The 26,942-nt window shown below is 35.8% G+C and overlaps 3 protein-coding genes and 1 pseudogene across 4 annotated transcripts; all 4 read left to right on the forward strand.

Annotated features, from left to right (window-relative positions):
- Nucleotides 1-581: 581 nt before the first annotated feature.
- Nucleotides 582-2,797, forward strand: LOC120179190 (annotated as a pseudogene).
- Nucleotides 2,798-5,560: 2,763 nt separating this feature from the next.
- Nucleotides 5,561-6,659, forward strand: LOC120179173 (protein CHUP1, chloroplastic-like). Its single transcript, XM_039184844.1, has 2 exons — nucleotides 5,561-6,207; nucleotides 6,291-6,659. Exons 1-2 carry the CDS (start codon nucleotides 5,578-5,580, stop codon nucleotides 6,624-6,626), a joined length of 966 nt encoding a protein of 321 aa, XP_039040775.1. The 5' UTR covers nucleotides 5,561-5,577; the 3' UTR covers nucleotides 6,627-6,659.
- Nucleotides 6,660-10,108: 3,449 nt separating this feature from the next.
- On the forward strand, nucleotides 10,109-19,386 carry LOC120179196 (6-phosphofructo-2-kinase/fructose-2,6-bisphosphatase-like). 2 transcript variants are annotated; one of them, XM_039184856.1, is made up of 23 exons: nucleotides 10,259-10,450; nucleotides 10,533-10,596; nucleotides 10,987-11,282; nucleotides 11,538-11,699; nucleotides 12,182-12,391; nucleotides 12,486-12,581; nucleotides 12,808-12,906; nucleotides 12,998-13,027; nucleotides 13,234-13,287; nucleotides 13,846-13,899; nucleotides 13,975-14,052; nucleotides 14,445-14,536; nucleotides 14,615-14,672; nucleotides 14,769-14,843; nucleotides 15,180-15,227; nucleotides 15,610-15,707; nucleotides 15,939-16,014; nucleotides 16,649-16,711; nucleotides 16,843-16,934; nucleotides 18,037-18,105; nucleotides 18,203-18,266; nucleotides 18,358-18,423; nucleotides 19,138-19,386. In XM_039184856.1, the coding sequence occupies exons 1-23, from the start codon at nucleotides 10,259-10,261 to the stop codon at nucleotides 19,213-19,215; spliced, it is 2,214 nt and encodes a 737-aa protein (XP_039040787.1). In that variant the 3' UTR covers nucleotides 19,216-19,386. The 2 variants fall into 2 exon arrangements, with proteins under 2 accessions (XP_039040788.1, XP_039040787.1); XM_039184857.1 differs by lacking the exons at nucleotides 18,203-18,266; nucleotides 18,358-18,423; nucleotides 19,138-19,386 and having other exon boundaries at nucleotides 10,109-10,450; nucleotides 18,010-18,105.
- Nucleotides 19,387-20,464: 1,078 nt separating this feature from the next.
- On the forward strand, nucleotides 20,465-21,193 carry LOC120179197 (RING-H2 finger protein ATL63-like). The gene has a single exon (XM_039184858.1). The coding sequence runs from the start codon at nucleotides 20,465-20,467 to the stop codon at nucleotides 21,191-21,193; it is 729 nt and encodes a 242-aa protein (XP_039040789.1).
- Nucleotides 21,194-26,942: the final 5,749 nt, after the last annotated feature.

Here is a 26,942-nt window from a genome sequence, read left to right on the forward strand (position 1 = left end):
TGTGATCTGATACGACAATCAAACTAACGATGAACTTGAATTAAATCGATCCTCTTTTAAATGATCATGCAAATTTCGATATTTTTTTCTAAATAATTTAATTTTTTTTAAAAAGAGATAATATTCTTTTACAAATAAGAAATAGGTGAGATAGCTTTCCCGATGGAGGACTGTAAATCTCGAGATTTCTTTTCAAGTTAAAGAATTTTATCTGATAATTAATTTGGAATAAATTAATCAATTTTCAATAAATAGATCATATTTTAACTTTATGTTCGATTTTTTATTTCCACCATTACGACAACGTGTAAGCGATTAAGTACCAATTTTTTGGCACTGTGGGGGTGCATATCCTTTCCCACGCGTAATCAACTCCCAGACCCGTTAAATTGAATCTTTGATAACGCAGACCGATTTTTTGTCTAAAAAAGGATTTTTCTTAAAATTGTTTTAAATACGTTTTTTAGGTATTCAACCTATCTAACCTAAAGGTTGATGGCGACTCCCATCCAAATTAATTCAAAATCGTCAAAATTTCAAATAAAGTCATAATTATTTTTAAACTTAATTGTTTAAAAAAAATGGTTATGACACAACTTTTTGTCAAGAAAGAAGAACTATCATTGGAGTCGGTGAAGCAGTACAAGATGAATGTTCCAGATGAACTTTCCAAGGTTATGGTGATCAAAGAGAGGATTTTTGAATTTGGAGAACGCCTAGGGAAAACAATAATATTTGTACGCACAAGCAATATTGCTAGTACGTTGCATAGATCACTTGTTGAGCTTGGTTATAATTTTACCACAATTCAAGGTGCTCTCAATCAAGCTGACTGAGACAAGATAGTTAAAGAGTTTAAAGATGGTTTGACTCAAGTCCTCATTTCAACGGATCTTCTTACCCGGGGTTTTGATTTGCAACATGTTAATTTGGTCATCAACTATGGTCTTCCTGTGAAACATGACAATCGTATAGAGCCTGGTTGTGAGGTTTACTTGCATAGAATTGGTAGAGCAGGGCGTTTCGGTCACGAGGGAGTTGTGTTCAACTTACTCTGTGGTGATGCGGACCAAATGTTTCAATGATGTTGCTGGTGTCTGATTTGTTTCACCTTGTTGTTATGGAATAGATTTTTTAAAGATTTTTTTGAATGTTCATTCACATCAAAAGTTTGCAGTGAGTTCAATTCTTTACTGCTAAGATTTAGAGTCTGGTTTTGCCTATGCGACCGAAATCAAACGGATCTTGAAAATTTGTTTCACGGATCTCTATCATGGGTTCAACGCCAAAGCATGGTCATTATCTTCAGTGTCTTTTCCCGAAAAAAAGAAAGGTGAATAGATTAGAATGAAGGGAAGCATCACACTTTCCATTCAAGTAGAACAGAAGGAAGTATCGTACTTTCGATTCAAGTAGAACGGAAGGAAGCATCGCACTTTTAATTCAAGTAGAATGAAAGGAAGCATCACAATTTCGATTCAAGTAGAACGAAAGGAAGCATCACACTTTCGATTCTAGTGTTCCTCTTTACATCAAGAAGGTCGAAGAAGTCGGGTGAATGCTAGATAAACAAATAGTTGTTAGATTGTTAAAAATTAGTTAGCTAAAGTGGTTAACTTGTTGTTGGGCAGTTAACAGCCATGGCATTCATGTGATTTGTTGTATATAAATCTTTGTATACATTACTAATAAAATAATTCTTCATTCCTCAATTTTCTATTCCTTTGTTCTAATATTCCATCATGGTATCTTTAGCCACATTCATGGTGGTGGGATAGCCACACCAGCCCCAAGAATTCAAAATGGCTTGCAGAAAATCTTGAGGGTAAGCAAGTATAAGTTCACCCTTAGTATAAAATCCTGCATCCATCTCTAGTAAGAAAATTGATTTTCTCTCGTGTTTCTGAATTGATGATTTATTTTCTTTCTTGTATGTGCATAAAGAGCTAACTGTTCCAATTGTGACAATGATCATCCTATCAGTAAAATGATGTTGTTCTTTATGTTCTTTATGATGAAATTGTTAATACGAGATGAAGGGCGTGGTAGTATAATATTAGCAATCTACTGCTTTCTCCGTGCCCTCGTACATGATTTTGTTTCTGAATTAATTTGAATTTCTTGTATGTCAAGCAAGATAAAATAATGGTAAGATTGTGACTACAGAAATGGATTGTAGATTAAAAACGATGCTGAAGCTGATTGAAGAAGATGCAGACTTCTTTGCCAAAAAGGCTGAGATGTATTATAAGAAGAGGTCGGAACTTATAGTTCAAGTTGAGGAGTTCTACCGCATGTATCGTTCTTTGGCCGAGCGTTTTGATCATCTGACAAAGGAATTTAGGAGGAACATGCCGTCAGACATTGGCTCTGATCTTCCCCCTAGATGTTCCTCTCCGGATCAAAGGTCGAGTCGTCGTAAATCCGCCCTACTGCTGCTGGTGTTGATGTCTTCCTTGCTTCTGGTGAGAAAAGCTCTGTTGTGCACACAAAAGGAGATAAGTCATCTTCTTCAACAGATTCTGAACCGGAATCTGATGATTACTCAGTTTTATCAGGGAATGAGGGTGATCAAGGGGTGAGTGGGAAAATGGCTGAACTGGAGATTGATCTAAATGAAATGAAAGAGAAGCTACGGATGCTAGAAGAAGAGTGTATTGAAAGGGGAGCAAAACATGATAATTTGGATCTTCTTGCTAGAATTATATAGTACGAAGAAAAAATGAAAATTGCTAATGAACGAATACAACTTTCCGAAGAAAAAATCGCTTCCCTGAAGATCGAGATCCAACAGTAAAAACAACTCAGAACAACTGGCTCAGAATCATAGATAGAAGAAAGTGTGAAGATGGACAAAGAAAATGAACATGTAGTTAGCAAGATACAGGCATTGTTGGAAGAAAATGCTAGTTTGAAGCTTGAGAAGAAAGATCTGCAGGGTAATCCCACTTCGACTCGAAGCGAAATTGTGGAGTTGAAACTGGAGCTAACTAAGAGAAGCAATTACATTAAAGTTCTAAATGAAGGCCTTGAGACTTCGAAATCGGAAAGAAATGCGCTTAAGAGCGAGATGTATTCACTCAAGGCCAGTGTTAGTTCCAGGGAAGTTCGGATTGTTCAAATGGACATGCATCTTCACCAATTACATATGGAACATGTGAAGCTAATTGCTAAAGCAGAAGCATCTCAAAGATTGGAGGAGGAATTGCTATCCTAAGTTAAAAAACTAGAGGATGAGACCAAGAGGCAAAGAGTCGCAATACTCGACGGAGCGGAAGCGAAACCAGAAGCTATAAGGCAGCTTTGCTTCACCCTCGGGCACTACAGAAACGGGTATCATATGCTCCGGCGGCAAGCATTTATCGGCAACAACCGAGTTCGGGTTTTAACAACTTGATTAATATGCAATGTTATAATGAAAAGGATTTGAAGTTTCTTTATGTTTTGGTGTACATTTGATGTTTGAATAGTTTTCCCACTGTAGACATATCAGTTAAATCATCATCATAAGTAATAAGAGGGATTGATGCTGCAATGGTTTGGGTTTAAATCTTGCATTTAAAGTAAGATATTTATAGATATGTCATAATCTGATGTATAATGAAAGTACTCTTACAATGGCAATTTACCAATAAAATGTTGAAGAAATAAGAGTGTGTACATGCACAACTCATTACGTGCATTTTAAACAAGTCTTTGCAGCTTCATTGATAACTTCATAAGCCCATAATAGAACTCATATTGTGCTGAAATTTCGATTTAATATCTATAATTTAATTTGGTATAGTTTGGTCAAATTTTATATAACATTTTTGTATTATGGGTTGTTAGTGAACCTTTCTCTGCATGATCTTCTCCCTAGAGTTGAGTATAGGGATGGGCATTTCATCCTATTCGACCCGATCGATTTTTTATTTTGAATCTCCTGATTTGGGTTTAATCAAGTTTTTTTAAGGACGTGAATCAGGTCGGATTCGAATTTAATATAAAATACTCAATCTAATACAACATAATATTATAAACATTTTTTATATTTAGAGATAATTGTAATAATATTCTTTTTTATTTTATATTTTTTCAATTAGATTGTTGTTTTAACTAATAAAAATAAAATTTATATTAAGATCAAATCAAATAGGAGTTTTAACCTAAAAATCCAATCAAATTTCCAGTGAAATAAGATCTTCTTAAATCATTGATCGTGTCGGATATGGATGAAAAGATTTATTAATCAAGTTAAGTTCAAGTGACCAAATTCGATCCCGCCCATGAACATGCCCGTTTGAGCAAGATTCCCTTGTCATTAGGGAACCTAAAGACGGTGATGGAAGCCTGGACCCTGTGGATGTTTAGGGTATCCCTTAAAGCTGGTCACCCTTAATGTAGAGAAACCCCCACCCCACCACACACACAGTCTGAGGTCCTTTGAAATATAATAATTGCATGCCTCCAGGGTGGGTTTCTTTGTACAGATCAATCCCAAAGTCCTTAAAATCTTACACAAGAATAAAGAGATCATTAATCTCATCCAACCACCCCCGAAAACTAAATTTTGTCTTTTCTCGTATTTTCTCCTTACCTCAATCATAATTACCCTCTATATTTTATTTCAACATTATACATACGGTCTGATTCTGATTTCAGTTCCTACAGTATGCTAAAATTTTAGATTTAATCTCTATATTCTATATTTTCATAATTTGATCCCTTTATTAGTTGTCACAGTCAAACCGATTTTGAGTTTTTTTTATTCTTATTTAATCACATAATCAAGCTATATGTATCAACCATGTTCAACCAATAATAAATGAACATGTCAAAGTAAAATAAAGGGATCAAATTCTGAGTTTCAGCATAGTAGAGGGACTAAAATAAAAGATGAATCAGAGGAAAAATAAAGTTTTGTTTCAAACTATCCAAGTAAGAAGCAGAGGAAGCTAGGATCTATAAAGAATAAATCCTGATAGACCCAACTTTTGTTTTTTCTTTTTCTAGAAGAAATAGAGATGCAAGTAAATATGTAAAAAGAAGGAAGAGAACTGATTCCGGTAAGCTGTAATAATCAGTTCTCTATTATTTTTTTCCCTTTAATTTGCAGTGTCAGCATCCTTCACCGTCCTTCATTGATATGCACACTTTTCTTTTTACCTTGATTCTCAAGCAAACTCCACCCAATTGCAATGCAATATAAACATAGGAACATAGGGTTTGATGGGAAAGCTCTTGAAACGGAAGTTGGAAACTTGCAATCACTCGTATATCTGGAGATTAATGTTTAAAACATGCAATAATGGTAAAAATATCTGTAATCTTTTTTGTTGAGGGATAAAATCTGCATAAAATGAAAAGTACGGGGACCATTTGACACAAAAAAACTTATATAATGAATTAAACAAGAGGAGTCTAAAGGTAACATTTGACCAGAACTGAATGTTGTTCTCTATATAACACATCAGCCTTAGCTAAGCATCTTGCTTCAAAAGTAAAGAGCATTGAATAGGCATATAAAAGGTGAAGAAGATCATAGCAAAATCAATCTGCTAAACTCTTCTTTTGATGAAAGCCGAGGAAACAAAAATGCCACTCGGAGACGACAAATCGGGACACCGTCAACCGATCGGCCTCCTCAAGAAACAGCTCGAGGCTTCCTTGGCTATAAACAATTCATTGGTGAAAGAAAATCAGGACCTAAAACAGGAGGTAGCTCGTTTGAAAGCACATATCAGTTCCCTCAAGGCACATGACAATGAGAGAAGATCATTGCTTTGGAAGAAGTTGCATAACTCCAAGGAGGACATCAATTCGGACGCGTTGCAGCAGAAATCATCGGATTTCGTCGATTCGGAAAATGTGTATCCAAGGCCGATTTTCCAGGATTTGGCTATGAGAAAAGAACGGCAATTCGAAGCACCAAAATCACCATCAAGGTCTCATCATCCTTTTATCTCTGCATATCCTGAGGAAGTGAATGAAAACAAAGCTAAAGCGCCATTGGTACTAGCACCTCCAGCACCACCATTGCCATCGAAATTGTTAGCAGACTCTAGATCGATCCGCCGTGTACCCGAAGTCGGGGAGCTTTATCGTTCTCTAACGAGGAAGGATGCCAGCATTGAAAACAAAACCAACGTGACAGCAACCCCATTGCTTGCATTTACTAAGAACATGATAGGCGAAATCGAAAACCGATCAACTTATGTCTCAGCTGTAAGTACATTAGCCTTTCACTTCCAAATCCAAACCCCACTTTTATTTCCTAACAAAATGTCGATATTGATAAATGAACACAGATCAAATCTGACGTCGAAAAACAAAAGGAGTTCATAAATTTCTTAATCTCGGAGGTACAATCTGCAGTCTTCAAAGACATATCAGACGTTGAAGTATTCGTGAAGTGGTTAGATCAAGAACTATCTTCCCTGGTGGATGAAAGGGCAGTTCTGAAGCATTTCCCACACTGGCCGGAGAGAAAAGCCGATGCGCTGAGGGAAGCTGCGTTCAGCTACCGAGACATAAAGAAACTCGAAGCCGAAGTATCATCGTTTAAGGCCAACCCCAAAGAGCCATTCAATACAGAGTTCAAAAGGATGAAAGTATTGCAAGACAGGCGAGCATGTATAAACTGAGCTACTTGCTATAAATCTCGGATATTTGGAATCAATAGTAAGAATTAACTGCATGATGAAAAACCTTTCAGGTTGGAGCAAAACGTGAATAACATAGAAAGGATGAGAGAAAGCAGTATCAAAAGATACAGAGATTTGCAGATCCCGTGGGAATGGATGTTGGAAACTGGTTTGATTGGTCAGGTAGGTAGATCTTAATGTTATGCTTCTCAAAACAATGAATTTTAATTACAAAAAATGAGCAACATTTTCACATTACCTATATTCAGGGATGGAGTCAATATTAAATATTGACAGGGGCCAAAATATTAGACTGTTTAAAAAATATAAAGACTTATTAAGTATTTAAACTCGAAATTCAGTATGAAAAAGTGACCTTAGTGATTAAGGAGATTATTGTTATCATTTAGGTCTCGGGTTTAAGCACTGCGTATGTAGAGGTATGAGCGTTAATTGTCAAATAGTTGAAAGTCTTTGTACATATACTATCTTGTATTCACCTTAAATTTATAATAAAAAACTTAAAAATTCAAAATACAACTTTTAATTTGTCTAATATTTTAACTTACAATGACCTAAATTGTAATTAGACTAAAAATTTGAGAACATGTACTTATTATTCCTTAATTCGACCACTACTTTATTAAATATTTAATAAATTTTTATATTTTTTAAATTTAAATATTTATTTTGACATGAACCAAAATACTATTAAACCAAAATTACATCGAATATACAAATTTTAACAGGGCGGTACCTCTTGCGCCCTAAGGGAGTTCCGTCCTTGCCTATATTCAACCATGAAGTGCATTTGAAGGGATCATCAATCTAATGAAATTAACATTGCTAATGAAGGCAGGAGATTCATCATTTTAAAGCTTCTCTTCCTTTCCTTTTCTCGAGCCAACTAAACAAACTAAAATTGGACAAATTGAGGTGGCCGAGTGGTCAAGGATACTCATGTTATCTCACATTGTATGGATTTGCATCTGCTTTTAAGAAATTGGTAAACTACACGTTGGGTGACCAAAATGGAATAAAAGTGATATGTGGGTACAAAACGTGTAGTTTAGCCCCAGAAATGGTCAAATGTGAAGATAGGGTAGAATTATGGTTTTAGTCCCTGTCCTAGACTTGTATGCGAAAACATTCCATGATTTTTGTTGCAGATGAAATTCAGCTCACTCAGGCTAGCGAGGGAATACATGAAAAGAACGAGCAAAGAGGTGCAATGGAAGGAATGTCCACAGGAAACCAATCTGTTGCTTCAAGGGGTTAGATTTGGTTACAGAGTGCACCAGGTAATAACCAAAAAGAGTAAATCAAATTCAACTCCGAGAAATGCTAACCATTGGAAGATTTCAGTTCGCAGGTGGTTTTGATGCAGAGACGATTAGTGCATTTCAGGAATTGAACAAGATAAGCAATAGGCTCAGACATGTTTAATCCAAATGTGTGTCTTCTTAAAGACGCATGCGTAGATTAATAAATATTTATGTGTCAACTTTAAACTGACTATTTTTATACAAGGAGCCTTTGTATTTGTATACATGGAGCCTTTAAAAGATGGGATCACTTATTTATGTTTTGAGATCTCTTTGTTCATATATTGATCATCACTCAGTATCCTTATTTCTACAATTATCAAATCACGTATCTATTTAATTTACTTAATAATCGTAATAATTTACAATATCATACTGTGATTGTGTATCTGAAATATAGGGAATGTTCTTTACATTTTATGTTGAATGTATTTGCATTTAGATTTTATAAACTCAAATGACATTTCCTCTTTTAAATCAAATGAAAGGTTGAAGTTTTATTTCTGGTGGGATATATACAATGAGTTAAACATTTACTTTAATAGAGAAAATAATCTCATTGACAAAAAATGCCTTATAATATACGATTTTAACCAACTTTTTTTTGATTTAACAAAATGACCAACTAAATCGCATGCGATTGATAATTCGCAACGGACGTGTCGAAGACACGTATTACCACGACCACGACCACGACCACGACACGACACGAGACGGCGGCGGCGGCGACGCGCGAGAGTCCCCCTTGTTCTCTATCACTCAACAAGGAAGTGGGAAAGCCAAGCCTTAAATACCATTCTCAATAGTGTTTCCAATACTATGTGGGATTGAGCATTACCAACACTTGTTTCCAATACAATGTGATTATTCAGGAAACAATTAACAATCATGCACCTTAAAACAACTGAATCAGCAACCAATTGTATTAGTATTATACGATTAAATATGTCATAATTAAAAGTCAATCTACAATCAATCGCGATTATTGCAATTTTAAGCAAAACACTCAAAAATAATATCACTATTTAAGGTTCAATCCCACATAGTATTGGGAACAAATGTTGGTAATGCTCAATCCCACATAGTATTGGAAACAATATTGGGAATGATATTTAAGGCTTGACTTTCCCACTTCCTTGTTGAGTGATAGAAACAAGGGGGACTCTCGCCCGCCGCCGTCGTCCGTCTCGTCTCGTCTCGGGTCGGGGTCGTAGTCGTAGTCGTGGTCGTGGTAATGGTAATGGTAATGGTAATACGTGTCTTCGACACGTCCGCGCGAATACTATCTTTTTAGAGAAAATTCTTAAGAAACAAATGCAATACCACCCGTCGTTGCGCGATAGTCGACTATCGCAATGCGATTTACATATTCGCATTGCGATAGTCGAAGTTCGCATTGCGATAGTCTAAGTTCGCGTTGCGATAGTCCAAGTTCGCATTGCGATAGTCGAAGTTTGCGTTGCGATAGTCCAAGTTCGCATTGCGATAGTCGACTATCGCATTGCGATTTACATATTCGCATTGCGATATTCGACTATCGCATTGCGATAGTCTAAGTTCGCGTTGCGAATCTGGAAACTGATTTGCGATACCGGAGATCGCGTTGCGAATTATCGATCGCATTGCGATTTAGTTGGTCATTTTGGCAAATCCAAAAAAAGTTGGTTAAAATCGTATATTATAAGGCATTTTTGGTTAATGAAATTATTTTCTCTTACTTTATTCGTTTATATAAAACTATTTATTTATTCAATTTAAAAAAACAACAATAACAAAACCCTATTCCCACCGACAAAATAAGAAAGAAATAATTTATTTATTCGTTTATGCCCCATGGCTTGAAGAGGCAATATACAGCCGCCATCATTTTTAGATCAAAACGATATATATCCACTGGCAATTAGGAGTTGACACCTGTCATTCCTCTAGCGTACGTACACGTGTTACACGAATAAAGGGAGATTAAGATATATTACTTAGAAGCAATGCCGTATCTAAGCAAAAGGATATATGGGCCCCAAATCCAACCCTCCCAGCCGAATTGCCTTTCTTTATCAAATCCAAAAATAAAAAGGACAAAATTATCTATTTTCTTTTTAAAAAAATATATATATATATTTTCTCTCGATTCAATCTTCTTATCCACCCAAAGAAAAAAGAAAGAAAATAAGAATATACTTCAGTATTTACTCAACCATGGAAGCAGCTGAACCTAAAATTTGTAGTACTGCAATCTATTCAATTTCAATTATTTAATTGTTGTTTTATAGAAGAGGGGAAAACGAGGCCAAGGGGGAGGAAGATTGGATGGGGACGGGTGCATCGAGAAACGCCGATGGAGGGTTGCATGGAGGCGAAGAACGAGAGGAGAGCCTCGACCAAGCCGGCGGTCAACTTTACGTTTCGTTGAAGATGGAGAATTACAAGAAGAAAGGAGACCTTATTCCTCATGTTTATGGCTCCGTTCCTCTCGTTGGTTCCTGGGATTCCTCCAAAGCTGTAATTTCCTCTCTTTTCTTCTTTAATCTATTCATTCAATTGTTTTCTTCGATCTTCTAATTTTTCTTTTAAATGTTAATAGCTCTCAATGGAGCGAGAATCGACTTCCATGTGGGAACTGAGCTTTGTTGTTCCCCCTAATCACGGTAAAGTGTGCTAGGGTTGCTCCACTCTTTTTTTGTTCTCCATTTTTGGGTATGGTCTGTTTGGTTAGAAAATTAAATAGAATATGTGCGTTGGGGAAAATAAGGTTATCGTATAACTTAGCAGCTTTTCAGAATTAACTTTTTCTTGAGCTATGTCGAATGAATATTTTATAGTCTACTAGTCCTCCTTTACGTTTTCAGGAACCGGGTTTCCAGATTTAGAAGCTTGGTTGTGTTTTCTGATGTAAAATTTTAAGGCTCCGTTTGTTGTCCGTTTGGTTTCAGAAGTAGTAGCTAAAGTGAAACTTAGGAATTTATTGGCAAGTGATATGTCCGGTTTAAGGTTTGTGGGGATTTTTACTTATTTGTGTTTTACATGTTTGAATGTAGAAACTTTGGATTTCAAGTTCTTGTTGAAGCCTCAGAATGGTTACACACCTTGTATTGTTGAGGAGGGTCCAAACCGACAGCTCATTGGGGGTACCTTACAAGGGGATGCAAGACTGGCACTATTTAAGCTAGATAATGAGGAGGTTCTTGAGTATCGAGTGCTGATTAAAGCAGACAGGGTTTCTCCCTTTGATCTTGCAGCAAGTTGGAGAGCATTTCAAGATAATCTCCGGCCTTCGACTGTTCGTGGTATTCCTGATGTTAGCATTAATGCAGTTCCAGAGACAGGTCATGAGGTATGCACTATTTGGCCCATGTTCTCTTAAATATTTTATTTTTAAGAGAAAAATGCTATTCAATCCTTGGTATGTATTGAAAAAGATTGTTTCACTTGTAAATTATCAATTCTGAATGATTACTCCAAGTTTTAATATGGTTGTTATTTTATTGAACTTGAATAGCTCTTCAGCTGATTGGAGCTTAACCTTGATTCTAGAGCTTTATGTTTATTAATTTACTTGGACATAAATAAGTTGTGGTTTCCTGTGTAGAATGGCTCTTCAGCTAGTTTGGAGCTTGACCTTGAACATTATGTTGTACCTGCTCCACCCACTTCAGCAAACTCTGGGCTGGTTTATGCAGCCAATTTGGCAGAAAATCCACGGTCTCTAACATTTGCTGGGGGTTGTTGCGATCGAACTGCTACTATAATGGTTTGTCTTGGTAACCCATCATGCAAATGCATAAACTAGATTGTTCTATGAGCCTTGAAAAGGATTTTAACATATTATCAGTTTAAGGATGTGGACACACAATTTTGTCACGCTACTCTGACACTTTATTTTTCTTGATGTTCCCATGTCCAACACTTTGGATGGACATGGGCGTGGATGCTCAACTCTCCCATCGTGAAAGAGTATAGACTTGTGTTCATGCCCCCATCCTTTATAGCATGGTTGTTTTCGGTATTACATGATGTGTAATATGTGAAATCATATTGTTTAGTAAACCTATATCTTAATTCTAAATAAAGTGGCAGGCATAAGAGGCACACCCATCAAGAAATTTGCAGGCAAATTGTTCTTCACATCGTGTCTTAGATTACTTGCTCAATAGGCAGATATTATTTACGAATGTTACTAAGCTCCATTATTTTGTAGTTTGCATCTAATGCAGTGTACTTACCTTTTAATAGGAGATGGAGGTTGCCATTCCGGATTCCTCTAAGGTTTATTCAGGATCTGGGACAGTTGAATCAAAATCTGTGGGAACCTTTTCACCTTTGCAAAAGCAAGACAATCACAGGGGGCTCTTTGTGGATAGGGGTGTTGGATCTCCCAGGATGGTCAAATCTTCTCGTTCAGCTGCTTTTAGTTTTGAACTTAAACTGGGCAGTCAAAATAAGGTTTGTATGACATGTTTCCTGTTCTTAGTAAAGAATGCTTTGTTCTCTCTTTCCGGTGGTATTCTTATATTTACATTTTTCCTTGGATTTTTAGAATTCAATGCCTGCAGCTGCTGGAGCTGTTGCAGCTGCAGCTATAGCTGATCAGATGCTTGGACCAAAGGAGGATAGACATCTAGCTCTTGTCCTGGTATTCTTCTTCATGAATAATTCAATAGTTTTTTTTATAGTTTACCATCTTTTACCTCCTTTACTGTAAATTAGTTGTCAAATTGGTGTTATCCAGACTTTAAAATGTTGACCTTCTTCATATTCCTAAAATAGAACCATATGGTATGAACTCTACCAATTACGTGAAAGAGAATCAGCTGAAGTTGTTAAGTATAGGCAGTGCTAACTAGTTGCTTGACTCTTAGGTTGGTTTGCCAGCTCGGGGAAAGACCTTTACTGCTGTTAAACTTACACGATATCTTCGCTGGTTGGGACATGATACTAAGCATTTTAATGTTGGAAAGGTTATTGTACTTTACCTTGAATGCCCTCTTTGCTTTGACTTGTTTGAAATGAAATAAGAATAACTTGGATCTTTATTTTTTCCCATAACAGTATCGTCGACTCAAACATGGTACAAACCAGGTAAATCTAGGCACCTTTGTTCTTATTCTGGGAGCATCTCCTGTGATGCTGCTAGTAAAATTTATGCTGTTTGCTTTGCACGTCAATAAACTCACTTTCTTTTATTGGCTTTATCTAATAAATTGATAATTGAAATGGAATGTTGTGCAAATCCTTTTTTTCTTGTTGGGAATGATTTTTGGTTGGTGATTCACCCTTTCATTCAGTCAGCTGACTTTTTCCGAGCAGACAATCCTGAAGGCATGGAGGCACGTAATGAGGTGAGTGTCTGAGAAAGATTTTTCTCTTCTTTCTATCTGTCTTTAAAATGTGTTGCTTGTTTTGAGTGCAGAAATTGAGGCCTTGTTAAGAATTCAATGTACTGTATCATAGTGCTCCTTAGAAGATTGTAAATTTTGAATTTCATTATATTTTCAAGAGCAATGTTTGCCATTAAACACTTTCAAGAAGCATTCTGTGGCACCTAAGTAGAAGCTGGCAAAGTTTTTTCCTGCTACATGCAGGTCTAGTAAAACTCCTAACCCATCTTAAGGTATGTAAATCAAATATTTGTTGGCAGACACCACAAGTATAAAAGTCAGAAGAATTAGTATTGAATTAATTGTATGATCCAAAGAAACTCTTGGTATGAATCACCATCAGCAGCATGATTTAATTTCTCCACTTAGTGAATAGTTGGTTTTCATCTCTTCATGGCTTGAATTTCCATTGAAAAATATGCTTTTACTAATTAAGTTGTTTTTTCTTTGATGATTGATTGATATTAACCATATTAGTCTTCAGTTTGTACGTAGTTTTAATGTGTCACTTGCTGCTAGGTAGCAGCCCTGGCAATGGATGATATGATAGCCTGGATGCAAGAAGGTGGCCAGGTAAGTTATTTTGTGACAAGTATTTCTCCCTTGTTCTGCTGACTAATTTACTTCATTAAATCCCTTCAACTGTAGGTTGGAATATTTGATGCAACTAACAGTAGCAGGAGTAGACGGAATATGCTGATGAAAATGGCTGAAGGAAATTGTAAGGTACTGTTATTACAGAACAAGGAATCAGCTACCTGTATCCTAGAAGAACTGATATGGTTGTTTGGTGGAGCATGTGTGATATGTTGCAGATGATAAGGAAAAGCTAATAAGCCCATAGGGCCTGGCTCATTACTTTTTCTGGGGTTATATAATCCTTATTGTACTCATGTGGCCGTAATGCATTTTAATTAGGTTTGTTACGACTGCATATACCCACGTAATTGGGGACACTTGTGTGTGACTCATGATCCTGCATATGCTGTTTTACTGAAATCATGATTAACAAATGTACATCTGATGTATTGCTTAATGATATAATACAAAGATTAATCCAGAATATACTACATCTAATTTTAATTTTCTAATATATTTATCTTTGTTTTTGATTGTAGATTATTTTTCTAGAAACAATATGCAATGATGAAAGGATTATTGAAAGAAATATTCGTCTTAAAATACAACAAAGTCCTGACTATGCAGAAGAGTAAGGCTCTAATTAGTAACATTTTGCTTCCTGCTCAGATGAAGAGTTCCAGACTTGCTTATCAATATTGTTTTGCAGGCCAGATTTTGAGGCTGGATTACGGGACTTTATAACCCGATTAGCTAATTATGAAAAGGTAGTTTCTGAATGGCTTTTGTAGTTCAAGGTTAACATTTTTGCTTTGGATACTCATCGCCATTCTAAGGTGCACAATTGTGCTTATTGTTACTAGGTTTATGAACCAGTTGACGAAGGGTCTTACATCAAAATGATTGATATGGCTAGTGGGCATGGTGGACAAATACAAGTACAGTTCAATACTTCTTCTTTATCATTGTTTATTTGACTTTTGTGTTTCATGCATGTGCACGTGGGATCAATGGTATCATGCGCATAAAATGGTGTATCTAGTCTGTCTTGTTGTGCCTGTAGTTAAAAGTAGTGTGCATATTTGGTTCTGTCTTGTTTGGCTAATATTTGGAGAAAGTTGTCATTATTATGGCATTGTTGTTCTTAAAGCTTTTTCTGGCATATCTTTTGTTTCTTTTTTCCTTAAACGTTTACCCTTCTTCTTTCTGAATTCTTAAGATGATTCCATTGCTTTGCAATATTAACTAAGAATTTGCATGTTTACTGGATTCAGGTTAACAACATCAGTGGCTACCTTCCTGGACGAATTGTCTTTTTCTTGGTATGGTGTGCAGTGAGCTTCATTTATAATCACATAATTAATTTTAGTTATTAAGTCCCTTTTCACAGTTTGTCCTGGTTGTTATATTGGATGCAAAACCTTTTTGGCGAAGGAACTAGGGCACTATTTTTTGAATTGGAGCTCAAAACAATTTGGAATCCAAGTATTTTTTCTTCTTCTTGATATGGCCTTAAATCTTGGTTAACATAACATATCCTGGTGAAATTATATCTGACAACATCATGCAACTGCACTTGTGACCGAGTTATGTTGCAAGATATGGAAGGAGTTGTAACATCAGATTCTACACCTGTTGACATTTATTATTTACATGTGTTAAAGTAAGTGTTTACATTTACCATTTTCATAATATGATTTGCAGGTCAACACCCATCTCACACCTCGTCCAATATTATTAACCAGGCATGGAGAGAGTCGTGATAATGTTAGAGGTAGAATTGGTGGTGACAGCGTATTGAGGTAGCCTTTTCGATTGTTTTTATGGCATAGGTGGTTGCAGTTTTTCCTGTCGATTTGTTTGTCTTTCTTTGACATGATAACTTTTATCAGAATACTGGTGTTGATCAATGTTTGTTTAAATATCCTGTCATGAATGAGAGATATACTCGTATCTTTAATATTATTGATCTGATTTCAATGTGATTGTTGGTTCAATTAACTTACTACGAATTTCTTTTCCTGTTGCAACAGTGATACTGGAGAAATATATATGAAGAAACTAGCAAACTTCGTTGAGAAGCGACTGAAAAATGAAAGGACCGCATCTGTAAGCTCCAACTTGGTCAATGCTTTACTGTTTACATTTATACCCAAGCAAGTTAAATCTTTTCTTTCAGAATTCAATGTTATAATCCCGTTCCATGTCCTGGTCATTCTTCACTTTTGGAAGCCTGCTTATATACTTAAGTGGTAGAGTTATTGCCTGTTGGCTGTTATTTCTTTAGCTAGAGATAGTTTCATTTGCTAGTTTATTGATCTAACTTAAAGAAAAATTCGAGTAATTTTTTGATACACAGGCTGTGGCAACTTAACTCAACCCTGCCTATTAGAACCTGAAAATCTAAAACCCTAAACTCTAAATCGGACACATGGCATTAAAGTAGACACTAGACAGGCTTGTGTATAATAAAGTTTACACAGCCTGTTTATCAGATAATTTTCCAAAATAAAATGCTTTCAAACTATAGATCATTCAAGTATATCTCAAAGATCTACATTTTGGCATCATGTTTTGGGTAAATGAAATTGTATAGATGTTATGGAAAGCTGTTTCTTTGGATGTTATATATTATGCACTGTTGCCCACAATACTGAAATAGGCTCAGATTACTGACACTTCATCAAACTGTGTTACAGAATGTGTAAGCATTTTTAATTTTTGTGATTTTGTTGTAATATAGATTTGGACCAGCACCCTCCAGAGAACAATTCTGACAGCAAGTCCAATTGTTGGATTTCCAAAGGTGCGTGTGAAACCATGAGAAAGTAACTTGTCCGTCCCTTTGTTGATTGTTCACATTCTAGCCATTATGGAAGTTGAAATTAATATATATTGGTATGTTAACAGAGGGATAATTCTTCACACTTTTGACAGATACAATGGCGTGCACTTGATGAGATAAATGCTGGTGTGTGTGATGGAATGACTTATGAAGAAATAAAGAAGAATATGCCAGAGGAGTATGAGTAAGTCTTCCTTATCACCCTCTTGCTACATATTTTTTCTCACCGGTTGAGAAAATTTGACCCAGGAGAATGTAACATTATTATAGAGCTTTTCTTATCATTGGTTTTGTTAATTCATGTTATATGAAGGAGCTTGTGTTCTGTGTTACTTTCACTCAGGTATGGATGTCGAATATGGGCATGTATCCAAGTGTCTGACACTCCTTTCATAAACAAGTATTGGATTTGTCTAGTCAGTTAAGGAGTGTCCGAAAATAGGATGTGGGTTTAGGGGTTCGTTTTTTATACCTAACTTCACCATAGTTCCAACCTCTTAGGGTATATACCATTCTATAGTTGAATGGCTAACAAAGATGCTTTATCTTTTGGGATTATTGTCTTATAAATTCTATAAAACTAAACCTATACTTATAATCTAGGTGGACATTTTTAATCATATTAAAGGTAATGAGATTTTTATCCTGATGGTGCTTTGTAACTGAAATGGGTTTACATTATCTCATATGTACATGGCTTATATTGTAAATGGATTTTTTTTTTCTTTTCTAAAGAAAAGTTAGTTAAAGACTACAAAAGCCTAAACCTATCACGTAGACTTGTCTAGATTACTCTGTAATTTTAGTCTTCCTCCTCTCTTCTTTCTTCATCAAAGTGGACAGTGATCTCTATTCAAAACCCAATGAAAGAAGGTAAAAAGCAGGTGAACATGTGAGATAATAATTGGTTCACACTAAAGCTGGTTTCAAGTTTCAACCTCATTATCCTTCTCATCTTTATATCTTCCCAGACCAATAATTTCCTCAATTACTCTTCTACCCCTTTTTATTTTGGTCAATATATGGTTTGGGTTGTTTTAGTTTGATGTTCTTATAATCCATCAATCATCTCTGCTATTTGTTTTCTTCATTGTCAATTCAGTATTGCCATTACTGTAGCGGATGCATATTCGTTTCTGCACTCGAGTGGGTGTGTTGTTGTGCCAAACCTTAAACCAGAAGGGGTTTGGTGCTATAATATGCTTAGTCCATGTAACACTGCTTGTGTTGGATCAAAACATGTAATGATTTTACTGCAGTCTTGGGTAATTATGTCCTATTTATAGGTCTCGCAAGAAGGACAAGCTTAGATATCGGTATCCTCGGGGAGAATCTTACCTGGATGTTATTCAAAGGTGAAGAGTGTGTCAACATACTGACCTTTGAATTGTTTGCAAATAATGTTTTACATTCAAACTTTTGAGGTTCAATTCATCTTCCACTTTAATGCAGGCTTGAACCTGTAATTATTGAGCTTGAACGACAAAGAGCACCCGTTGTAGTGATATCTCACCAGGTTACATTTAATGGCAAAATCTTGTGCTTTTTATGAATTCTCATGCTGTGAGTAATAATCTTGAGTGGTTTATTATTGCTTTCATTTTCAGGCTGTATTGAGAGCGTTATATGCTTATTTTGCTGATAGGCCCCTCAAGGAAATTCCTCACATTGAGGTAACTAATAGATAAGTTGAAATTGTTGTCTCGACTTATTTGTTCTTTTGGGTGTCATTAATCTATTGCTTCTTTCTATGCTCTCTGTATGCGAGGAGCTTAGTCTTTGAAATGAAGAAAGATATGATGCCCTGTTCTCTCTCCTTTTACAATAGATAGATAGAACATTATCTCTGATCCACGAAGTAGAAAGAAATTTATATGCAAGTTTTACAGAATCATGGCTTAGCCTCTCTACTTTGACCTTTTAGAACTTATGTTACTTGGACTTAGATGTGAATGTTGATACATATGGATCTAACATTCGTATGAAAAAATTTGAAAGTAATTCCATTTATTTGGGTGTCTTTGGAGGTTCATGTCTCCAAATGCATTTTCGAATGCTTTGGATATGAGTAGACTTGTTAACTTTGACTCGAACCTGACCTAACCTGAATCCAAACCCAACCCAACCCAACTCGGTTGTAACCTAAACCCTAAATTGACCCAAAACTTGAAAATTTTAAAACCAAATTATTCCTAGTTAGATTAACTCGGTCCAAAATCAACCCTATCCACCCTATTAACAAGAAAAATATATGGGTACTCCAAGAAAAACAGTGTGTTCAAGTTGTTTAACAAGGCATGTGTAGTCTTTATATAATAGAATAAAAAAGGTACAAATGAAAACATTGTTTTTTGAGTTCTTACATTTGATATGGTTCCAAATTGCAGGTGCCACTTCATACTATCATAGAAATAAAAATGGGAGTAACAGGCGTTCAGGAGAAAAGATATAAACTAATGGATTGACCACACCTCAAGAGATTTGGTTTTCTTGATAATGGAACTTGTCCAAATAACATTGAGATGCATTTTTCATTGATTGTATTTTTCTTTGTAAAAAATATAAGATTAGTAACAATCCAACTGTTGTACCAATAATAGTAATTATTACAATTAAAATATGTAAGTTTTGCTCCATCAATTTCTAGTTTCCAATCTTCTTGTATCATGCGGAACTTGAGTTTAGATCATGTGTTGGGAAAAATTACTTCCTCGTATAAGGTGCTAGGGCTATTATTTTCTCATCTAAGGTGAATGTTACATTACTCAACGGAAGACACTCTTATTCTTAGAAGATTTGGCATATTCGGTGTTTTATGGGAAGACCTGATTTTATGGTCATACATGAAGTTTGAGAAGACGCCGTGTCTTTTGGGCATAATCTAAACGGGCATCATCTAAAATTGTCTATAAACGTATTTCATAGAACATTATAGCATTCTCCTTAGATGAGAAAATAATCGTGAAAATAATCATCCTACTATTTTATACAAGAAAATCAACCAAGTTTACCCTAAAACAGGGTTCTAATATGTGATGGGATTGGAGAAATGGGTAGATTGCGGTGGGATTGGGTGAAGAATCACGAGGCTGGCTACTCCTAGTGGCACAAAAGTTCTAAGTTCTCCCGAAACGTGTAGTCAAAAAAGGTGCAATTTAAGGAGTCAAAAGGGAACCTCAGTCTGGTTGGATTCACATGGATCCCCCAAATGAATTGAGCCCTCAATTCGTAGTAGAATCGTAAAGGGAAATGTCACAAAGAAATGGTCCCTGTCTTGGGTTCCCTAAAACAATCACATGAAGAATCCTATAACCCATCTCCTCAACTGCCGTCGCCTTCACGAGTCCTTCATTTCCAAACCCTTTTTTACTCTCATTTACTCCTTGGATTGTGGGATTCTCTTTTGACTTGAATACACACATTACATGAAGTTTCTCTCTCTCTCTCTCTCTCTCTCACACACACACACACATATATATTTAAGGAGCAGAATTCCATGATTTAATCACTCATCCCAACAAACAACTTGACTTTCTCGTAAACATCTACACAAGATTCCAATTCCATTGATTTCTTATTCTTCTTCCTCAGTCATTAGATATATAACAATAACCCCCATTTCAATCTCCATCACATCAACATCACACTTTAGACTCTCATCTTCATTACTTGCAATAATTCAACTTTGCACAGTTTCATCTTCGACAGAAAAAAATGTCAGTCTCCATCGACCCACCAGAGCAGAACTCGAACCCAATTTCTCATCTCCTCAGCTCCATTTCTTCCTACGATGGCAACGTATTGCTAGCTGCCATCGTCTCTCTGATTCTCGTAATTCTCTTCGTGTTGCTCCTCCACGTCTACGCCAAATGGTTCTTGGCTCAAGCTCGTCACAGAAGTCGATCTTCTTCCCTATCTCACGTCTTCCACCCCGATCGCCTCCGCCATTTCCACGCCTTCAGCGCCACTTTCCCCACCACCCCATCAAAGGGTCTCGATTCCTCCGTCATCTCATCCATTCCATTGTTTGTTTTCAACGTGGAAGAACACCACAAGCTTGGGTTAGAGTGTGTGATCTGTTTAAGTCTGTTCGAGGATAATGAAGTTGGAAGGAACTTACCCAAGTGTGGCCATGGCTTCCACGTCGAATGCATTGATATGTGGCTCAACTCTCACTCAAATTGTCCCCTTTGCAGAGCTCCTGTGTTGGGTACTGATCATACGGATTCTCAAGCGAGTTCGTTAGAGAGTGGGGGGGAAATATCGAATGGTGAGAATCTTAGTGATTCATCCTATTCTGGTGATGTCGCCATTGATGATAATGATCATCTTTCAGCATCGTCTTCTTCTTTGACACTCTCTTTGAAGAGAATGCTTAGTAGGAACAGATCAGAGAGCAAAGTTTTTCCCTCATCAATCCCACCCAGTGAGGTTCAAGTTTGAGAAATTATGAAACTTGTTTACCATCTTTCTCCTACTTCCAATTGATCCAGGTGATTAAGGCCTCATATTTTCCTCTTATTTCAATCTTCATTTTTTATTAGGTTTTAATCATTTGCTGCTACAATTCCCGACTCTGTAAATTTATGTGCAAGCAGTACTTTTAACTATAAATTATAATTCTATTTTCTAAACTCAAAAATGAGCCAATTAGAAACGTTAATTCCAAAAATAACTAAACATTTAAAATAACTCGAAATAGAAAATAATTGAAACTTAAATGCTTAAAATATGTAATGATTCGATTTAAAAATAATAAACTCTTAGACTCGAATGGATTCATATCTAATCTGAACTCAAAGGTGATGTAAACAAAAATGTGGGTCTGAAAAGTGTAAATGCAAAAAGGGGACATTTTCAGTTGGAGGACAAAAAGTCTTACCTTGTTATGAATCAATCATGTGATGTGAGTGACATAAATGGTCAAACAAATACTGCACATATTTATTAGAAAATCCAGATCAATGGTTGGATTTGGTCCACCTCAGGCCCATTGAATTCACTTCATTGTACTCTGTGTTGCCACTTGAAAAACAATGAAAGCTCTTCTTTTCCACAGCTTTATAGTTAAAAAAAAAAACCCAAAACTCATTAGTCAGAAAAATATCCGAAACATGATTAATTGGAAAAATGTTCTCAACTGCAAACGTAAGATTACCTCATGTCCTACAAAACGTGTTTAAAAGTCTCATGTTTCATAAAGTGTAAGTCTCATTCAATGTGAAAACACTTTTTAGATAATATAATTTAATATGTAGATAAATGACCTCGCACTAGACCAAACAGGTACCCGAGATATTAAAACTTTTCTACAATTTATCACGTGTAGTATTTATCATACCTCGCGTTAAACAGAACACAAGTTATATAGATTTACAACCAAAATCAAAAGTGTTTATAGGCACGTTCGAGACGTATTTTCAGGTAGTTAACCTAAAAATTTTCGCAATTTATAAGATTAATGGCGTAGTATTGGAATTTATCGTTCAGTTTAGGCCAAGATCGACACATACGAGATATTGTAAGTGCGTTAAAAATCGTGTTCAAAATGGTTCCAAAGCTTGTTTTGTGCATGAAGAAAATGCTAAAATGGTTTGATAGGCATATTCGAGGGGTTTTTCAGGTAGTTAATCTGAAAATGTTCGTATTTTATAAGATTAGAGGCGTAGTATTGTAACTTATCTTTTAATTGAAGGTAATATCAGTACATACGAGACATTGTAAACGGGTTAAAAATCACGTTCAAAATTGTTCCAAAGCTTGGTTTTATACATAAATAAGTAGCTAACATGGCTTGATAAGCATGTTCGGTGAGTATTTTTCGACTAATATCAGCACATATAATAACATAAAATATAATACCATAAATTTAAAAAATAACATAAATTTCAATACCATAAAATACAATTACATAATTATTGTACATAAATTACAAACGAAACAATGTTTTCCACTGTGTTTGATGGTACATAAATATCGTTCTTGAAGGAAACCCTCCGTACTTTATGCATGACAAAAAGATATAGAATGCAAGTGGAGGTGTGCCATTTATCATGCAAAATGCGAGTTTGATGACAGAAGAATCAGGCATAAAAATGACATTATGAACCAAGCTCACGACTGTCATTTTTGTTCGGATTAATGGTTAAGATTAATGCCACTAGAAGAGGATGCTTTTTTTTAGAAACGATAAGTTTCTCGAGAATACCAGGTTACTCGTGTTGAAGAAAGTTTATGAGAAATGCGATCTTAATTGAACAAGAAGTTTCATGAGAATACCAGGTTTGACGAAAGAAATGTGAAAGACAAATTAGAATGTCACCACTAGACCAAAAGATGATGCCTTATGTAGGCAAGGGTTTCGCGCTATGCAAAATGCATTTTCCATTGAGATTCATGACGTGGCAGTAGCGTACACATTTATTTTTTTATTATGTTTATAAATTAGTATTAAAATAAATTTCATAAAATATGATGGCTCCCAAAGTATTTATGTATTCCAAAAGTATTTATGCATCGAACCACACTAATTATCATATTGTTGAAGGATAACATAAAAAGCTACATTTAAAACAAATTAATCGATACAAGGGTGTGATCGATTAGGACATTTGTTCTTCATGTGTCTGAGATTCCTATAGATAGTGCATAGCTTCGTTTATCTGGTTCTTTTTTGATGTTTGACCAAATCCTCATCACAGTAAATCCTCGTTGATCGTGGACGACCCTTTTTTCGTTCCATAGTGCAAAATCTGGTCGTATTGTAGGTTCATCATCAAGTTCGTTCGAATACATTCATTTTCAATGAGAGGAAACTCGTATTGATAAACATTGAATACAGTTTCAAGTAAGTATATTGTATCAACGAATTGCATGTAGTGAATCCATACAGAAGAACAAGCAGTAATGGCGTGGGCACACAAGTATTTGAATGTTTGGCATACTGCGCGGTCACATGTTCTTTCTCGTAGATTAATTATGTATGCGTTGTGTTGTATGCCTTCCAATGGCCTTGAATATTCCAAAACATAGAATTTATTTTATTCGCGAGAGATACATGTCGCATTCATCGTGTTTGAATATTGAACAAAGATTTGCAATTTTGTGTAGAGGTATAGGTGGACTGTGTGGCCACCTACCATCCAGTCAATTGCTTGTTTTTTCAAGGTTGCAAACAGTGTTTCCCACCGATAATATGTTGCTTTGACAATGAAAGTGATAGGTATGTCGCACTCCTTTCAATGACAAATCGATCGCCTCAGCCAAGTTCGTTGTCTTATGACCATATCGTCTACCCTCATCAAATGATCGAATTCATTTCTCCCTCGAGATTTTAGTAAGGTAGTTATAGCCTTGTTGATTCATGTGTCTTAATTCTTGAAACAACTCCTCATCTTCACGTATGAAATGCAAATGACCTATCCATTAAAAATGCAACAATTATTTAGAAATAATAAATGAAAATATATCTTAAAACCAAAAGAGTGAAAGACGTACCTATTTGATCCATGCGCCTTTGTTAGAAATATAACATATCACATCATCTCTATCACGCAATACATGTGATAGAACATGTCTTCATAAGTTCTTAAGGAAGAATTCCCAATAATCTATGTCTTACTTTTCGACTATCGCAAAGGCGATGAGAATAGTTTTCCTATTATCGTCTTGTGCAACCGATAACAATATTATTTGTGTGTCTTTTTCGTACAACCAAGTGTCGTCGATATGAACCATCGGCTTGTAGTGTCAAAATGCATTAACACACTGTTGATATTTCCAAAATAGCCTATAGAATTTGCACATACCTTGTACGACAAGATCATTTTCGTATACCGATATAGTGTTAACTTTCACAACTATTCTCGATATGTGTTTTTGTATCATTTTCAACCATGACCACAACTCTTTGTACGATTCTTCCCATTAGCAATAAAATTTTTGTTGAGTCTGTTACGTAACATACCATGCTTTATGGTAGTTAATTGTTTAAACCTTATTGAGATGTAATTACAACAATACAACTAGCAACTGTTATACGTAGATTTGCTTTGACTAGTGAAATGAAGGCATCACAAAATACGTACACATCTATGTTAAGATGATCCTGATTGAGTATATTAACGGTGCATGTATGAGATTGATCGTGTTTTGTCAGCTTCCATAGGTTGTTCATCCTCTTCAACCGTGATACACGAACCCTTCAACTATATCCCTCGTACTTGTGGACATATTCAACCATGTACTTGTTTTTGTCTGCTTTTTTCACAATCGATGTAACCGAGCGACGTATACTATAATTTTTAATGGAATCCACAACGAGTTCTTTTGTTTTAAACGTCATTTAAATATAGAGCTCACCATCAGTATGTTGGTTGTATTTCTCAAGCTGTGGGAGTTGAAAAACTTTTGGAGCATTGAAAGGTTCTATATCAACTGTTGTAAAGTGGGATGGTTGTTGGTAATAAGAAACATGAGGTGCAACATGTGGAATGACATCATCATTCGCTCCCATCGATATGTCAAGGTCTTTTAGTTCTTCATTGAAGGGCCTACCTCGTCACCATCGGGGTCATTATCCCTTATCGGTTCTTCATAAAAAATATCTCACTCAAGTCGGAATAGTTCTACGTCATCAACTGCGGGGATAAAAAGAGTAGCAGTTGTGCATTGATCACGAGACCACTCATGAGAACGCTTATGAACCGTACTACCAAGATCATAGTCGATAAAACCAGTACAAAAATGTCTCCCTATAAATGTTGAGAAATTGTCTAATGGGTTAAATGCTTCATGTTCGTGTAACCTCATGTCATGCTAAGAAGATGACGCATCTACAACAATATTGTATGGATTGTACATGAATGTTGTGTTGGTGAAAGATTCAGGTCAAAGTCGAAGCTAGCTATGCAAGAATGCATTGGCATCAAAGATTCACCCATAGGTTAATATTTTGTAGATTCTATAGGTTGTTCATCCTCTTTAAGTGTGATACACAAACCCTCTAATTATATCCCTCATACTTGTGGACACATTAAGCTATGTACTTGTTCGTGTCTGTTTTTTCATAATCGGCGTAACCGAGCAACGTATATTATAGTTCTTCATGGAAGCCATAACAAGTTCTTTTGTTTTTGAATGTCATTCTAATATAGAGCTCACCATCAACACATTGGTTGTATGGCTCAAATTGTGGAAGTTATTAAAATTCTAGAGCGTTCAAAGGTTCCATATCAACCGTTGTGAAGTGTGATGGTATTTGAAAATAAGAAACATGAGGTGCAACATGTGGAATATCATCATCATTCGCTTCCCATTCTAATATAGAGCTCACCATCAACACATTGGTTGTATGGCTCAAATTGTGGAAGTTATTAAAATTCTAGAGCGTTCAAAGGTTCCATATCAACCGTTGTGAAGTGTGATGGTATTTGAAAATAAGAAACATGAGGTGCAACATGTGGAATATCATCATCATTCGCTTCCACCAGCATGTTAAGGTCTTCTGGTTCTTCATTGAGGGGCCTACCTCGTTACCATCGGGGCCGATCTTTCTTATCGGTTCTTTGTAAAAAAATATCCTTCTTAAATCAGAATATTTCTACATCATCAACTACTGGGATAACAAGAGTAGCATTTGTGCATTGATCACGAGACCACTCATGAGAACTCTCATGAACCATACTACCAAGATCATAGTCAAAACACCAATACAATAATGTCTCTCTATAGATGGTAAACATTTATCAAATGGGTTAAACACTTCATGTTCTTGCAACCTCATATCCTGTTGAGAAGATGGCGTAACCACAACAATACTATATGGATTGTACATTGAATGTCGCATTGATGGAAGATTCAGATCAAAGTCGAAACTAGTTACGCAATTGGAATCGAAGATAATGATGCACCCAAGTCATTGTGTCTATTTTCTGTACTTAATAAGATAAAGTCATTACGTAAATTAGTTTTCGGACTATGAACATCAGGATCGCAGTCAAAATCTGTTAGTCTCCAATTTGGGACACTAGTAGCATCATTATCATCAAAAAATTTGCATATAGCTCAAGAGGCCCTTCTAATGAATACTACAAGTGGTAATAGAGCATCATGTCCACATCACCATCTTCCTCAACTTTATATATTGAATAGGTCAATGGCTTTAGCGACGTCAGTAGTTGACACTTCAATG

Source organism: Hibiscus syriacus, unplaced genomic scaffold, assembly GCF_006381635.1.
Source record: "Hibiscus syriacus cultivar Baekdansim isolate YM2019G1 unplaced genomic scaffold, ASM638163v2 tig00112407_pilon, whole genome shotgun sequence".
Classification (NCBI taxonomy): Eukaryota; Viridiplantae; Streptophyta; class Magnoliopsida; order Malvales; family Malvaceae; genus Hibiscus; species Hibiscus syriacus.

What these genes read in the sequence shown, in the direction of transcription:
- LOC120179173 (XM_039184844.1), top strand. Translation starts at nt 5,578, where the DNA reads ATGCCACTCGGAGACGACAAATCGGGACACCGTCAACCGATCGGCCTC. An exon ending in GATCAACTTATGTCTCAGCT is followed by an intron (nt 6,208 to 6,290) that starts GTAAGTACATTA and finishes AAATGAACACAG; the next exon opens with ATCAAATCTGACGTCGAAAA.
- LOC120179197 (XM_039184858.1), top strand. Translation starts at nt 20,465, where the DNA reads ATGTCAGTCTCCATCGACCCACCAGAGCAGAACTCGAACCCAATTTCT.
- LOC120179196 (XM_039184856.1), top strand. Translation starts at nt 10,259, where the DNA reads ATGGGGACGGGTGCATCGAGAAACGCCGATGGAGGGTTGCATGGAGGC. An exon ending in CCTGGGATTCCTCCAAAGCT is followed by an intron (nt 10,451 to 10,532) that starts GTAATTTCCTCT and finishes AAATGTTAATAG; the next exon opens with CTCTCAATGGAGCGAGAATC. An exon ending in GGATGCAAGAAGGTGGCCAG is followed by an intron (nt 13,900 to 13,974) that starts GTAAGTTATTTT and finishes CTTCAACTGTAG; the next exon opens with GTTGGAATATTTGATGCAAC.